This window comes from Macrobrachium nipponense, chromosome 1, assembly GCF_015104395.2.
Source record: "Macrobrachium nipponense isolate FS-2020 chromosome 1, ASM1510439v2, whole genome shotgun sequence".
NCBI classification, from domain to species: domain Eukaryota; kingdom Metazoa; phylum Arthropoda; class Malacostraca; order Decapoda; family Palaemonidae; genus Macrobrachium; species Macrobrachium nipponense.
Genome location: NC_087200.1, coordinates 107,970,779 through 107,988,278, shown reverse-complemented (window position 1 = coordinate 107,988,278; position 17,500 = coordinate 107,970,779). Strand labels below are relative to the sequence as shown.

Genomic DNA, 17,500 nt, shown 5'->3' with positions numbered 1-17,500 from the left:
CTAGGTCCTTTACAAAAGGAAACTTTTGAGGCGTAGCCTGGACACTGCTGCTGAAATCTTCAAACAAGGCAGTTCGGTAGTCAACTACCGGTTCGGTACATTGGTAGTCCCTCCAACTGGGCGTAAGCATTCCAATTTGCTTTTGGCCCAGATAACAGATTGAGGGATAGCATGAGGTGGGCACTAAGTGTAAAGGACCTAGGTTTGTAGTTAGGAAAAATGATATTGTTATGATACAATAAAGATATATATATATATAGCTGTATTCTCCGAAGTCCGACAGAATTTCAAAACTTGCGACACACGTAGTGGGAGTCAGGTGGTTAGTACCCATTCCCGCCGCTGGGAGGCGGGTATCAGGATCCATTCCCATTTTCTATTCAGATTTTCTAGTGCCACTGTCTCCTGAGGGGAGGTGGGTGGGCACTTTGATTATATATATCTGCCAGGTAAGTATGAACAAACTTTATTGTATCATAACAATATCATTTTGTTCATGAAGCTTACCTGTTAGATATATATATAGCTGAATCCCACCTTTGGAGGAGGGGAGAGACAGAATAGGATTTTAGGAAACATATACATGCAGATGATTGACATCTTGGTTCCTTACCTGTTAACATAGCTGACTTCGTGATTACTGTCACCCAAGTCTGCTTCTGCTTTACTAGTCTCTCCAGCAAGGTAGTGACCTATGTAGCTGGTGAGTTCTAGATGATAAGTCAACGGGGGCGTGACCACAATGTGACTGACCATTTGACCATACTATGAGGGCAACGAAGCAAAACCACCACCTGACCTAGCCTAACAAAAGTTAATTCCCACAAAACTTAGGCTAAAGGAAGGGAAGTCCGCCTCAGGCGGTCGACCCTACAACCATAAATCAATACAAGAAATTAAAAGCTCACCTAACCATTTTCTACAGGATAGGATGAGTGCTACTTCCTGCCCCCAACACAGTGTCTGCGGCGACGTGTGGCCCTAGCGAATAGCAGTTCTCGTATGTCGTCTTCACATTCCGCAGGTAGTGTGAAGCGAATACCGAGTTGCTACGCCAAAAGGTGGCATTCAAAATGTCACTGAGTGCCATGTTCTTTTGGATGGCTACCGAGGTAGAGATAGCCCTCACTTTGTGAGCATTCACTTTCAACAGCTTCATGTCACTGTCTTCAAAAGATGAATGCGCTTCCTTGATGGTGTCCCTCAAGAAGAATGCCAGAGCATTCTTAGACATTGGCTAGTCTGGTTTTCTGACCGAACACCACAAGTTGCTAGAAGGACCTCGACATTCCTTCGTTTTCCGCAAATAGAATTTGAGAGCCCTGACAGGGCATAGGACTCTCTCTGGCTCCCGTCCAATGATTTCGGCCATACCCTTAATCTCAAAGCTCTTGGGCCAAGGGTTGGACGGATTCTCGTTCTTAGCCAGAAACGTCGGGCTCAATGAACAAACGGCATTATGCCCCTTAAAGTCAACGTGCTTGCTGATGGCTTGAATTTTGCTAACTCTCTTCGCCATCGCCAGAGCAGTTAGGAAAACAGCCTTTCTGATAACGTCCCTTAGTGACGCAGCATGAAGAGGTTCAAAACGACTGGACATCAGGAACTTTAGGACTACGTCCAAGTTCCATGACGGCACCTTAGGTTGAGGTACCTTCGTGGTCTCGAAGGATCTTAAGAGATCGTGAAGGTCTTTGTCGTTTGCTAAGTCCATGCCTCTATGTCTCAAGACTACAGACAGCACACTTCTGTAGCCTTTGATCATCAGGACTGCCAGCTTCAAGTCCTTCCTCAGGTAAAGTAGGAAGTGAGCTATTTGGTTCACAGAGGTTGTGGTAGAGGAAATGCCCTTCTTTCTGCACCAACTCCTGAAAGTGGCCCACTTCGATTGGTACACTGCAAGAGAGGAAGCTCTCCTTGCATTGGCAATAGCTCTTGCCACAGGTCTTGAAAAGCCTCTCGCTCTGGCCAACTTTTGGATAGTCTGAACGCAGTCAGACTCAGAGCGGGGAGGTTTTTGTGGTACCTCTCGAAATGGGGCTGTCTGAGTAGATCTATCCTTGATGGAAGCATCCTCGGGAAGTCTACTACAAAGGACATGACCTCTGTGAACCATTCTTTCGCAGGCCAGAACGGGGCAATCAATGTCATTCTCGTCCCTTCTGACGCTGCACACTTTCTCATAACTTCTCCCAGGATCTTGAATGGGGGGAAGGCATACAGGTCCATCCCTGTCCAGTCCCAGAGAAGGGCATCTATCGCTACTGCTCCTGGATCGAGCACCGGGGAGCAGTACAGCGGAAGTCTCTCTGTCCTCGAAGTTGCAAAGATGTCTACGAGAGGACGTCCCCATAAACCCCACAGCTCTTGGCACACTTCCTGGTGAAGAGTCCATTCAGTCGGCAGCAGTTGACCTTGCCGACTGAGGAGATCTGCACGGACGTTCTTGACGCCTGCGACGAACCTCGTAAGGATTGTTATGTCCCGTGCTTTTGCCCACAACAAGATCTCTCTCGCTAGAGTGAACAGGGACCGAGAGTGTGTTCCTCCCTGTTTCTTGATGTAGGCCAGAGCTGTGGTGTTGTCCGAGTTGATCTGGACTACTTGATGTGAGACTTTGTCTTGGAAGAACTGGAGTGCCAAAAAGATGGCCACCAGCTCTTTCAGGTTCATGTGCCAGGACACCTGTTCCCCTCTCCAGGTGCCTGACACTTCTTCCCCCCCTAGTGTTGCTCCCCACCCCGTGGTGGACGCGTCGGAGAACTACACTAGGTCGGGGCTCTGAAGCTTGAGGGAAAATCCCTCCGACAGCTTTGCAGGATCGAGCCACCACCTTAGGTGATCCTTTACCTCTCTCGGGTTCTTCAAGATCGCATCGACATTCTCCTTGTCCTTCCAGTTCTCTGTCAGGAAAAACTGGAGAGGTCTGAGGTGTAGTCTCCCCAAGGAAACAAACTTCTCCAGCGAGAAAATGGTCCCCAGCAGACTCATCCATTCCCTCACCGAGCATGATTCTTTCCTTAGGAACACTGACACTTTGTCTAAGCCTTGCTGCTGACGTTCCTGGGACGGAAAAGCTCGAAAAGCCACTGAATCCATCTGAATCCCCAGATACACAATGGACTGCGTTGGGATCAGATGTGACTTTTCGAAATTCACCAGAAGTCCCAGGGACTTCGCCAAAGTTAAAGTTGAGTGAAGGTCCTTCAGACACCGTGCTTCCAAAGAGGCTCGAATGAGCCAGTCGTCTAGATATAGAGAGATTCTGATGTTTGCAAGATGAAGCCACCTCGCCACGTTCTTCATTAAAATCGTGAAGATCATCGGGGCCGTGCTCAACCCGAAGCAAAGAGCCCTGAATTGGAAAACTTTCCCTCTCAGGACAAACCGCAGGTACTTCATCGACTGGGGATGGATCGGGACGTGAAAATAGGCGTCCTGAAGATCTAATGACACCATCCAATCGCCTGGTCTTAAGGCCCCAAGAACTGACTGAGGCGTCTCCATCTTGAACCTTTGTTTCTCCACAAAAAGATTCAGACTGCTTACGTCTAAAACTGGTCGCCAACCTCCCGACTGTTTTGGCACCAGGAACAACCTGTTGTAGAAGCCCGGGGATTCTAAGTCCATGACCTGTTCCACCGCTCTCTTTTCGAGCATTTGCTCAAGCAGATCGTATAGAATCTGCTGCTTCTCCTGATGGTAAGTGGGTGACAGATCCCTGGGTGTCGTTAACAGCGGAGGCGGCTTCAGGAAAGGAATCTTGTATCCTTGCTCTATGACGTCGAGCAACCAGATGTCTGCATCTCTCTCTCTCCAGGCTTTTGCGAATAAACGAAGCCTGGCTCCTACTGGTGACTGAAGGACTGCAGTCTCATTTTTTACCCCTGAGCTTAGAAGGGGCTCTGCCTCTGGGAAGATCTCTTCCTCGAGAAGACAGTCTCAAGGAAGCTCCGCCTCGAAATGGCTTCTGCTTCTTAGAAGCTTGTATTCGCGAAGACGTCGAAGGGACTGCAGGACGTCTAGAACACTGTGCTAGAAGGTCTTGTGTAGCCTTCTCTTGCAGGCTGACGGCCAGATCTTTGATCATAGCCTGGCGAAAGAGATGGCTCGAAAGAGGGGCAAACAGCAACTCTGCCCTCTGCGAGGGAGAAACCGACTTCGCAGTGAAATTGCAGTAGAGCGCTCTCTTTTTTAAGAGCCCTGTACAAAAGTGCGAAGCCAGCTCCTCCGAACCATCCCTGAAGGCCTTGTCCATATACGCCAGAACGCTGGACAGCTCCCCCAGGCTAATCGAGTCCAGACTACGAGACTGTGTAACCAGGACCCCCAAGCACCAGTCCAAAAAATTAAATACCTCCATCGTACAGAAGAGTCCTTTAAGATGGTGGTCTAGTTCAGAAGGTGTCCAAGCCACCTTCACCGACGAAAGGAGAGACCTCCTCGGTGCGTCAACCAGGCTGGCAAATTCACCTTGGGCAGAGGAGGGAGCTCTCAGTCCGACGTCCTCCCATGTCTCATACCAAATACCTGCCTTGCCGTTAAGTCTTGACGGAGGCAGGGCAAAAGAGGTCTTGCCTTGTGCTTTCCTCCACTCCATCCAGTCATGGACCTTCTTAAACGCTCTCTTGGTCGAAAGAGAAGTCCTCATCTTCACGAATCCCGGAGTCTTGCTGGATTTCGAAGAAGATAACTGAGAAGGAGAGCGAGGGGCCGAGGGTTGGAATTTATCTCCAAACGAAGCACAGAGTAAGCGGACCAAGACTTGGTAGTCAGAAGACGCTGACGTTGAAGGTTGTTCTTCGACTGCTTCCTCCGACGAGCTGCTCACTTCTCCCTCTTCTGCAGGAGCGGCAGAGGAGACCACCGAAGGAAGAGGTATAAGGCATTTAGGGCCAATTTTCAATAAGGAGCGCTGCTGAGAAGACGAGTTCAGAGTACAAGGTTGTGCGTCTTCCAAAACAGCCTCAGCAGGTTCAGGAGCAGATGCGAAAGCTTCATGAAGAGCGTCTAGATGGGAGTCACGACGAACGTCCTGTAGTCGGCGAGAGTTTTGAGAAGCGTCAAAAAGAGCGTCCGAGCGTCGGCGAGCGTCCATTTCAGCGTCCTGACGAGCGTCCAGAAAAGCGTCACGCTGGGCGTCCTGACGAGCAGCTCGTGACGAAGCCGAATGCAAAGCGTCCAGCTTAGCAGCTTGAGAAGCGTCCAGCTTAGCCGCCGAACTAGCGTCATGCTTAGCAGCAGACGGAGCGTCCCTCAGGGACGAGCGAGGGGCGTCTTGGCGAGCTGCTTGACGAAGCGAAGCAGCTTGCACGGCGTCAAGCTTAGCAGCTTGAACGACATCCTGCCTAGCAGAAGAGCGAACGTCACGTTCCACATATGGAGCGTCACGAAGAGAGGAGAGGGGAGCGTCTTGGGGAGCAGGAAAACAATCCTTGCTACGAGAGTAACGACATTCCTTCCTCTCGACAGAACGTTTGGGGAGACCAAGAGGAGAAGGCGAGGGGGACTGTATGGACCTCTTGATAGGCAGTCTATCATCCTTCCTCCGACGACGCGGCTCTGCCTCTCTCTCGGCAAGCAACGAAGCAAGTTGTTGCTGCATTGAAAGGATGATCTTCTTTGTCGGAGAAGACTCCTTCTCAGGGGAAGGGCTGATCCTGTGAACAGACGAGGGGCGAGGGGACACCTTCTTCCTTCTCACGTGGACCGCAACAGTTCTTTCCCTGGAGCGACTGGGGCGCTCAAAAGCGTCATCATCAGATGACGTCCTGGTCTTCTTTTGTGGAGGAAAGGCAGCAAAACTCTCCGGAGACGACCACAAAGCAGCAGAAGAGAAAGGACGTGAAGCGTCCTCCTCTCTGAGACCAAAGACGACGGCCGCCTGTGTGACATCTTGCGTCTTTGTTCTCTTTTGCGGTGGAAAGTCGTCAAAATGTTCAGGCGACAACCGCAAAGCAGAAGGAGCGAGAGGACGTGAAGCGTCCTTCTCTGAGAAACCAAAGACGACGGCCGCCTGTGCGACATCTAGCATCTTTGTTCTCTTCAGAGGGCGCGAGTCCTTCCGGGAGCTCCAACCCCTGTGCGGGGAGGACGCCTCGGATGACGAGAAGCACTCCTGAAGATACGTGCACGAGCACGCTCCTTGGCAGCCCTGGGAAGCGTCAACAGGTCCTGCCGAAGGGACGCCAGATCGGTGGGGAGCCCCCGTAACCCTCCTTCGGCTTTCGACTTGCCCACTCCCTGATTCCTGGGAGTCCGGCAGAGGTCCAGGCCTAGAGGCATTATAGGGCCGATCTGACGCCCCCTCCACAACACTAGGGGCACTATCACTGCACTTCACTGCACTATTATCACTTCTACCTTCCAAGGCGAGCACTTTGGATTCTAGATTACGTAGAGACTCTAGAATCACAGACAGGGCATTACCCTCCACAGACACCATTTCAGGGCCCGAAGGCAACATTACAGGTTTAGGAGTTGCAAAATCTACTGGAGGGGTAGCAGGAGAAACATTACTGCCCTGACGTCTACTGCCTGACACACTCCTGGAGGAAGACCTCCTGATCCTATCATGCTCTAACTTGCGCACATAGGACTCGTATGCCTTCCAACCCGAATCAGACAGACTTTCACACTCCTTACAACGATCATCAATCATACACACATGTCCCCTACAACTCGTGCATAATGTGTGGGGGTCTACCGAAGCCTTCGGTAGCCTCACCTTACATTCTTCCATACAACACACACTGACACTAGCCGAACTAGATCCAGACGTCTTAGTTAAAGGAAAAAGTAAGCCAAAATAAAAAACAGTCCACAAATAGCGTGTGCCTAGCCACAAATCCAAGTTCAATAACCAAAAGACAATCAGGATACTTAAGTAGCAAAGAAGTTTCAAAATCCTAAGACGGAGGTGCTGAAAACAGGTGTTGACAGTACCGGCGACAGTAAAAATCTGAATAGAAAATGGGAATGGTTCCTGATACCTGCCTCCCAGCGGCGGGAATGGGTACTAACCACCTGACTCCCACTACGTGTGTCGCAAGTTTTGAAATTCTGTCGGACTTCGGAGAATACAGCTATATATATATCTGACAGGTAAGCGTCATGAACAAAACATTGCTTACAGCCTTTGAGTATTATAAAGCCACCATTGACTTTTAAAACAGGGAGGGGACTAGGATTGTACTTTCCTACTATTTTCTTAATAACTGTCCAGATCTTGGTCATAGGTGTTTTCCAGGTAATTGTTGACATAAAAAGTACCCATGATTCTCGTCTCGCATGTTTTATTTGCCATCTGAATTTGGCTTGAGCCTTTTAAAAGGAGATCAAGTAGTATTCACATCGACGTCTTCTGTACCTAGTAAAAGCTGCTCTCATGGCTTTATGTCATATTTTGCATTGCGCATTCCACCATGGAACAGGCTTCCGATGCAATTTTCCACTGGTTTTTGGGATTGCCTTTTCTGCCGCAAACATAAAAATCATTGTTAAGTAGAACACTGCTTCCCCTATTGTTGGCATATCTTTTGCATCTAGTTCAATATAACAAAGTTCCTGGAAAAGGAGCCAATTTGCTTTATTGGTACACCACCTAGGCGTTCTGTATACTGGCTCATATTTCTCAGTTCTGATGACAATTGGAAAATGATCACTACCGTATAGATCATCCAATACCTCCCAGTTGAAGTCAATGAATGTATCAGAACTGGTGATAGATAAGTCAATGCATGAAAATGTACCAGTCTAAATGTGAAAATGGGTGGGTTTTTCAGTGTTCAAAAGGGTCATAACTGAATTTTCTATTGATGATAAGATAAGGTTTCCTCTTTGATTTGTTAAAATGTCAACCCAAAGTTCATGTCTACCATTAAAGTCTCCCAATATAAGAAATGGTCGAGGTAGCTGTTCATACAAGTGCGTTCACTGTCGTTCAAGTATTGGGTTATTAGGAGGGAGATACAATGAACAAATTGTGTACGTCTTTTTTAAGTGAATTTTGACAGCTACAGCTTTTAATTGAGTTTGCAACTGTATTTTTGAGTGAGCAATATCTCATCTTACAAGAAGAGCACTTCCACCCAAATTTCCCCTGTCATGGGAATAGGGAGTGGAATGCAAAAAACTCTTTAGGAGTAAGCATTTTGTTGTTGCTTACCATAATCTCTTGTAGCGCTAAGCATACTGGGTTATACATATTAATCAAACATAATATCTCTTCAAATTTAGCGCGAAGTCTCTGGCAGTTCCATTGTAATATAGCAGAGAAAGTACCTTATTTTCTAAAAGATGATCCCCTGTCCAAGATCGTTTTGTTATGTTTTTTCTTTGTAGATGACATCTGAATTTTATGACGGACTTTTGGTACAGTTCCAGATGTCGAAGGAGTATTTAGAGGGTCATTTGAATGTACCAAGTGATTACTTATGATGGTATTTGAAACAGCAGTATCTTTAGTAGTATATTCGACCCTTGTATCTGGTTTATCATTTTCAGCTAGTCTAGTTTTATTGTCTAAACCAAGCTGAACTGAGTTTAACATTTTGTTTGCCTTAGGTTCTACATTTGTTGCTGCTGCGTTGTAAGATATGATAGTGGGATATGACTCCTCATTTTCAATTAATTCAGATGTTCCATGAGGGTCAGCTGAACCATAAGATGATGAAGGTTTACTCATATTTTTTTCTGACTAACTTTTTCTGGGGGGTGTATCCCCTTTCTCAAGGTGCTTAACTTTTGATTCAGGCATTGTTACAGACTCTTCCCTTAAAGTCCTCTTGTTGACAATTGTACCAGCATCCATTTTTTCTTCTTTAGCTTCATTGGACTTTTTCAGATTCAATTTCTTTTGTCTTTCCCCATTTCCTATTACTGCATCTACAAATGACTTCTGGGTGTTGAATTTCTGCAGTCTTTTGCCTTGCGTCTTTAAAGGTAATGTGCTCTTGAGTCTTGATAAAAAGTGTTTCTTTTTCAATGGTATACTTGATACATGATTTATGTGCTGCATTATGGTCTCCCCCACAATTAGGGCAGCATGGAGTAAGCTAACTATTCCCATTTTCTTTTCTTCCACAGTTAAAGCATATAGCTGGTTCATTTCTTTCTTTTTTCCGGCATGTTGTAATAAGATGGCCAAACATTTGTCAATGGAAACACCTTCTGGGAGCGGGAATATATTATCTGACTGGCAAGTGAAGACATGCAGCTTTCAGAAATTTAGGGAGTCTCAAACAATCAGAGGTGAGTATCAAAGTTGGCGTTGGATGTAACATTCCCCATATTTTTTTCTTGATTCGTCAAACATCAACCACCTTTTGATCAGCAAATTCTTTTCGGAGAGTGTCCTCAGAATAATGTAAGTTCAGTACTATACACTACTCCTTTAGACTGATTCATCGTTTTGTGAGGAGTGCATTTTGCTGCACTTCCCTCTACAGCACTAATAGATAGTAACTTTCTACTTTCATCTGGTGATGAAACTTCTACAAGCAAGCTTCCTTCACCTTGAGACGCTATCTTTGGTTCTCTGCCAATACATTTCACAATATCTCTATAGACATCAAATATATTCAATTCTTTTATGTTTTTGTTGAGGTCAAGGGAAAGGTATTTGTTATATGTCTCAGGTTCTTGAGATCCAAGTAAAATTCCAATATCATGATTAGCATTCATATTTCTATTATTAAATCTACTATTCTTTCCTCTGTTCTGAACTACATAAGGGTTCGTAGTAACAATCAAAGAATCTTTGTTTTCATTGGAGGAGGTTGGAGATGGCAAAGGGAGGTCCTTATCCAAGCCTAAGGTTGTCAACGGTGCCAAAGAGTCGGGGGATCCAGGGGACAGTGTACTAGACATATTATTCATGGGAGTTTGAAGGGGAAAAAAAAGGGGGGGGAAAACACACATACACACACAACAACTGCTTGGGAAGACCAACAAGGGATCGCGGACTAAACAGGGTTCGACATTCTCCACCAATGGCACACGAAGAAGTTGCTTCCCCAAGGTCTGCTCCATACCCTACCCTTTCGGGATTGCACCAATATGCTTGCAGTGGCCCAGGTATAAGCCAATCTGCCTGCTGGGAGTTCTGCCCCCCCTAATGGGGACAGACTCCCCACTCCAAACATATTGGTGGGCTTCCTGACAAAAGCCAGGAGTCCCATCCCAAAAACCAGCCCCCCCCTGGATTCCGATGGGCTGATCCCTGGAGATGGTTCCGCCCTTAAGTAGCAATGGGAAAATCCCATCACCATCTCTTGGGTCCAAACCTTATCCCTTAAACGCCGAATGGACGTATTAAACGTCGAGTCAAAATGTCTCCCATATGCCGAATGGACGTACCATACGTTGACTCAAAAATTTTTTTTTTTTAATTCGCGGAAAAATACTTATAGGCCTACCAGCCTAAAACTTTTGAATCACGCGCCTTGGGGGATGCTGGGAGTTCACGGATCGAGGTGTTGTTTTGTTTACAATCGTTACGCAGGCGCGCAAGCGCGAATTTCTTTCTTGCCGCACTAAAAAGTATCTGTGACACATCTCGGAAATTATTTCGTCACTTTGACATAATTTTTGTACCATTTTAAATTAGCCTTTACATGGAGTATTATATATGAAAATGTGCGCATTTTTATGTAGAATACAACAAAAAAATACTCATGATTGTAGCTTTTATCAGTTTTGAGATATAATCATATAAATAACGATAAGTGCCAAAATTTCAACCTTCGGTCAACTTTGACTCTACCGAAATGGTCAAAAAACGCAATTGTAAGCTAAAACTCTTATATTTTAGTAATATTCAATCATTTACCTTAATTTTGCAACTAATTGAAAGTCTCTAGCACAAAATTTCGATTTATGGTGAATTTATGAAAAAAAATTTTCCTTACGTCCGTCCACACGGTAACTCTTCCGAAAAAAATCATACATGCGATTGTGGTAATGTTTGCACCATTTTAAAATTAGCCGTTACATAAAGTTTTATATATGGAAATGTGTGCAATTTCATGCACAATACAACTAAAAACAACCCATGGTTGTAGCTTTTATCAGTTTTGAAATATTTTCATATAAAAAATGATAAGTGACAAATTTTCAACCTTCGGTCAACTTTGACTACCGAAATGGTCGAAAAACGCAATTTTAAGCTAAAACGCTTATATTCTAGTAATATTCAAGCATTTAACTTCATTTTGCAACAAATTGGAAGTCTCTAGCACAATATTTAGATTTATGGTGAATTTATGAAAAAAATAACATTTTCTTTACGTCCGCGCAGTAACTCTTCCAAAAAAATCATACATGCGATTGTGGTAATGTTTGCACCAAATCTCCGAAATGTGTACGTCCCATTCTCGGAATATTTGCTCCATTTCATATTAGGCATTTCATAGAGTTTTATATATGAAAATGTGCGCAATTTCATGTAGAATAAAACGAAAAATATTTGAAGGTTTTAGCTTTTCTTATTTCCGAAATAATTGCATATAAAAAATATATGTATAAAAAAATTCGACATTCGGTCAACTTTAACTCGTCAGATATGGTCGAAAACTGCAATTGCAAGCTAATACTCTTACAGTATAGTAATATTCAATAATTTGTCTTCATTTTGAAAGAAATTGGAAGTCTCTAAGACAATATTTAGATTTATGGTGAATTTTTGAAAAAAATATTTGTTTACGTCCGCGCGTTACGAATTCATGCATTATTTTGTGATAATATTTTCTGTGTTGCTTTTATCGTTTTACAAGGTGTTATATACCAAAATGATCGCAATTTAGTGTACATTAAAACAAAAAAAAAGTAACTTGTTACCTTTAACCGTTTTGCGCACAGCGCGATTTGAATACAATTATATATGAAATTTCGTTTTTGCGCTATCATATATCGCATTATTTATATATGATGATAATTTTTTTCCTTTTTGATGGTTGCATACTAAACTTCAGCCAATGAAAAAAAAAGAAGCCAAAAATGAACTCTTAATCTTGAAAACTAAGCGCGCTGTGATTTTTTGAAAAAAGTATTGTATTTTTTCCGCTTCCGCGCTCACTCTGAAACAACCTACGGCACACGGGAGACATATTTTTTTTACTGCTTCGGCGTTTAAGGGTTATTGGGTGGCGACTCACCACCACAACTCCCACAATTAGCTTCAAATGCAAACCTCCTCCAAACCACGAACCCCTCCCAGACTCACCCAAGCAGTAAAATTTTTTGAAAGTGGAAATGTCCACGCTACTTAATGCCAAAGGTTTTGTAGGCGTTCCGTCAGGATCCGGCCTTCGCAAACTTGAAGGCAGAATCCCTTACCCCCTCACCACGTGAAGGAACTGTAGCCCAAGGAAGTACAGTAATCCCTCGCTACTTCGCGCCTCAAGTTTCGCGCCCTCAGTGCATCGCGGATTTTTCAAAAATATTCATCAAAAATTCAAATTGAGAAAAAATGGCGCGGGCGCTAGCAGAAGGCAGAGAGAGTACATTAGAACATCAGGTACCAACACGGAAATGGCGCGTAACTCAAAATTCACCTCTCTGATTCGCTGGCCATCTCGGCTCTTGAATCTCGCAAGCTGATTGGCCGAGCCGCCGAGACGCGTTAGCCAGCATCCAGCATCCCACCCTGCCGAGCGCCCAGCGAAGGAAGACCGCATTCATTGTTCTCTCGCGCTCGTGTCACTACTCTTGCCACATGAAAGTTTTAGCTGTATTTTTGTGCTTTCTTTGTGCAAAATAGTGCTTGTGACGCCCTTGAAAATGGCTCCTAAACGTCATACACCCTCTACATCCTCTGGTGAACCCAAGAAGAAGAGAAAAATGATGACGGTGAACGAAAAAGTGAAGTTATTGGACATGCTTAAGGCAGGCAGTAGCTATGCGTCTGTTGCCCGCATGTACGGACTGAATGAGTCAACAGTTCGCTACATAAAAAAAGACGAATTAAAAATCTGTAAAACTGCCTCAATAACGTTCTCCAAGGACACTAAGCACGTTGTGACTCGTCGTAATAAGAAGATTGTGCAAATGGAGAATGCATTATCAGTGTGGATAACGGACTGTCGGGAAAAGAAGGTTAGTCTCGATACTAACATGATTCGCACAAAAGCCAAAACCCTTTATGATAGCCTCGTTCCTGAAGGGGGATCAAACGAAGATGACGATGATGGTGATGACGACGATGAAGATGATCCTGCCCCACGAGAAAAACGTGGTTTTGTTGCCAGCAAGAGCTGGTTCAAGAAATTCAAGAGGAGGTTTGGCCTTCGCAGCGTTCCGTTGTTTGGGGAGGCCACCTCGGCAGACCAAGAGGCAGCTCATCGTTACGTCGAGGACGAGTTCTCGAAATTAATTAAAGAGGGCGGCTATATCCCGAAGCAGGTGTTTAATAAGGATGAAACTGGCCTCTTTTGGAAGAGAATGCCGTCCCGGACGTTCCTTTACAAGGACGAAGTGAAGAAGCCAGGGTTCAAGGCCCACAAAGACAGAGTCACTCTGCTCATGTGCGGGAATGCTGCAGGCTTCATGCTCAAGGCCAGCTTAATTTACAAGTCACTGAATCCTCGTGCTTTGAAAAATAAAAACAAAGCCTAGCTGCCCGTCTACTGGATGAGTAATAAGAAGGCATGGATAACTAAAGCCCTCACACTCAATTGGTTCGTGAACTGCTTTATCCCGCAGGTGAAGTTATACCTCGCGGAAAATGGGCTGCCCTTTAAGGTCCTCCTCTTGATGGACTGTGCAGGAGGACATGCAACGGACCTGCATTACGACTGAATGCAAGTTGGAGAAAATTGTGGCCAGACGTCGTTCATGACTATAAGGGATTTACGCCAGATGAAGTTCATCACTCCGCCGTAGATAAGGCTGTGAGGCTGGCGCGGTTGGTAGCCAACGAAGGTTTCTCCGACATGACGGCAGAAGACGTCAACTCACTGATCGACTGCCACTCAGAGCCCCTAACCGACGAGGACCTCGTCGAAATGACAAGATCGGTGAGTGAGGAAGAAGAAGAGGCAGATGGCGACGACGACGAACCTGAGCAACGTGGCCTTACATTGGAAAATCTGCAAGAGCTCTGCAACATGGCACGGGCTATGCAACAAAGGGCACAAGAAATCGATGACAACATGGTCAGAGCCATCGAATTCAGTAACCGTATTGACGGTGTTATGGCGTTGTACAAGGGCATCTTTGCTCAGATGAAAAAACAACGTCAACAACTTCCCATCACGATGTTCCTGGTGCGCCGAAAACCTCCTGCAGAAGTGTTGGATACTACTCCTCCTGCTGCCTCTCCGGCTTCCTACTAAGACACTACATTGCCTCCTGCTGTTTCTCCAGCTCTATCGGAAGCTGCCGTCGGTGATCCCCCGCCTCTAACAACTGACGATGAGGCGTCACCTGAGGAGCAGTAAAGCTCTCATTAACCTGTGCAGTATAAATTCCTCTTGAGGGGTTTTCACCCTCCAATCATACTGCACAGGTGTTTCATCGTCATTTATCAAGATCATCGTCATTGATAGAGGTGAGTTATGTATCTTGTTATAAGAATATACAGTTATTATTTACATATACATGTATACATGTACAAAAAAAATTTACGTATACGTACTACGCATTTAAAAAATAGGGGGACCCTACTTCGCTGTTTTTCACTTATCGAGGTCGGTTCTGGCCCCCATTAATAGCGATAGGTGAGGGATTACTGTAGAGGGAATAGGAGAGGAGGATCAGATACTCTCAACCCTCCTAGCAGCGCTGCTGCTGGGAGGGGGTGACCAAACCATGGATGTGACATGGGTGTGAGTCTAGGAGAGTGCGACTGCTATGACGAGATGCTTTCCCGAGGAGAATGCAACAGTTCTCGTTACTGTAGCAGCGCTGGTCGAAGCTGCCCCCATGCTGCTTGCCAAGAACATGCATCATTCTCATGATGCACCCCAGCCCCTCTTTGATGCCGAAGCCTCTAGCGAAGAGGTCTGTACAGGGGACCTCCTCTTAGCTTCTCCACATACCCTATCCCAAGAGACAGGTACATCAACCATGGCTCCTGACAAAGAACCAAGCTTGGTTTTTGCAGGTGGGTCCAAGCCATAGCTTGGTCCCTTCTCTCACCCTGTGCCACTGTAATGATGGGCTGCTGACCCTCTGTCACTCTGTGGATACACGACTTCCCTTGGGAGGCTGTACATTTGGAGGAACTCGCGAACGAGTCTCTGCCCCACAGGCAGCATCCTTGGAACGAGGGACTGGAGGACGAATCGTGGTCTGAGCTTCAGAGGCTCCGAGACTCTAGACCCTGGGGAAGGAGTCTCGGTTTCCTCTCCCTTAAGGAGTGGGAGAGCTGACGAGAGAGCCAACTGCCTACCCCCAGGAGGGAGGATGCAGATTAGAAGCCTCAAGGCAAGGTTTCTTAGGAGACGGAGAGGCTACCTTCCCCTTCTTAGGCCGTGAAACCTTTGAAGGGGGAGGTGAGGAGACAGCAGACGATGACAAAGATGAAGATGATGACACCTTCTTCGATCTCTTCTTCAACTTCCTCTTGAACAGCTTCTCCAGGATCGTAGTCTGGGCTACCCAGGGAACATCAGCTACTCCGGTACCGAGAGCAGAGGCAGGAGCAGGTCTGGGAGCAGGAACAGGGCAGCAGCAGAGACAGATCCTGTCACAGGAACAGGGCCAGGTTCATGGGCATGAGCAGCGGTAGGCATGATGGCAGGCACGGCTGGCGCTGGCATACCTGTCATTGCCATGGGAGACAAAGGAGAAGCAGGAAACCTGGATACTGCCAATGGTGGTACCCCAAAAGTAGGAGGGGGAGGCACTGGGGGCATTGGAAGGTGGATGGATGGCATATGTTGTTGGGCACCCACCAACACCAAAGAGGAGACACTCGTGGGGTTATGAGACCATATCAAGTGTGGAAGCACGTAGTAGCCGGGCTGGGTCAATGTAGCCATGGTGGTGGTGACTACGGCATGAGTAACAGGCCTGCTGGATGCTTGGTTCAGATGAGCCATCAGTGCCTCTAAAGGCGGTCTCACCTGCAGAAGACAGTCGGGTTGGGGGGTTCCTCCTTGCTCCGAAGGAGTGCCTTAGAAGTGAGCCGAGATCCTAAGAGGAGCGTTAACTAGGTCCACAGCCAGAGACCAGCCCCCCTTTCCCTCTTGACTCGTTGGAGAAGGGGAGAGAGAGGCCTCCACCGAAGGGTTGGCAGAGAGTACAAGACGGTTGCCAGGAGAGAGGTAGGAAGACAAAGGATTAAGATTCGTTATGTTTAGAGTGGTTGGGGGCATATTACTACCCACCACGGGTTTAGGTTTCCTAACATATCTCCTCCTGGCAAACTTCCCTCACTGGGATGCGGACCAAAGGGAACACTCCGCAAACATCACTTCACCGTGACACTCACGCCCCCACACCAGCAGGAAGTACAAAGGGAGTGAAGATCTACATCTAAGGAAGTGCGGACCTTCCTCCACTGCTTGCTGTCTACCCTGGGGCAGCACCAGCTGGGGGAGGAGGGCAACATAGGTTGCAATGACAGGTTGGCTGAGTATTAAGTTCAAACACTTATATAACCAAATACACAAGTAAAAGGAACAATCCTACCGGGATAGAAGATCGAAGAAAACAGCAAACAACAGTTGGGTAGAGAGCGGTAATAACATGTCCTTCCACACCAACAGCTGAAAGCAAATTGATATGTTTATGTCAGGTCGGAGGGAGCACCAATGACCAGACCGGTAGTTAACCACAGAACCGCCTTGTTTGAAGATTTCAGCAGCCATGTCCAGGCTACTCCTCAAGCATTTTCTATTGTAATGGACTGACGGTTTGTATATCATGTAGGAACAAATTAATGCTACAATACAGTTTACATAAATTGAATTAAATTTGCTTTTGTAACAAAGTATAACCAGGATAAGCAGCAAGGTACACTCTATTCAACAAAGCCTGCATGAATTAAATGGTTTTAAAATAGAATTTATGAAGATTAAATTTACAAAACCTCAAAAATATTAGTGACGGTTATGGAAGTAGCAACCCTCTCTATAAAATGACAATTTGTCTAAAATTGCATTTTTCCTAACTAAAACCTGAGGTCCTTTTACAATAGGAAGGTAACTAGCGGCAGCTGGACGGTCGTAAGCTTCGAACAAGGGAGTTCGGTAGTTAACTGCTTGTCCGACAGTGCGCGCGCAGCGTGACTGGCAGGTGAAGAATCACTTTTGCTTTAGGCCCAGGCAAAAAACGCTGAGTGAGGGGTGGCATGAGGTGAGACTATATGTAAAAGGACCTCAGGTTTGTATAGTTAGGAAAAATGCAATTTTGGACAAATTGTCATTTGTTCCAGTACGATATACAAACCTTTCGGTCCTTTTACAATAGGAAGACTCACTTCTTGGTGGGAGGATTCTGAGTCTTTTGAGAACAGACTGGTGTTCGCCCAACCTTGGATTGCCTCCCTGGTCGT

At 45.9% G+C, this 17,500-nt stretch overlaps 2 protein-coding genes across 11 annotated transcripts in view; one reads left to right on the top strand and one right to left on the bottom strand.

Annotated features, from left to right (window-relative positions):
- LOC135219538 (serine/threonine-protein phosphatase 6 regulatory subunit 3-like) overlaps window positions 1-17,500 on the bottom strand; it is a 449,492-nt gene that overhangs the window by 420,450 nt on the left and 11,542 nt on the right. The window lies entirely within an intron of this gene.
- On the top strand, window positions 12,781-13,614 carry LOC135218902 (tigger transposable element-derived protein 1-like). The gene has a single exon (XM_064255346.1). It carries the CDS (start codon window positions 12,781-12,783, stop codon window positions 13,612-13,614), a length of 834 nt encoding a protein of 277 aa, XP_064111416.1.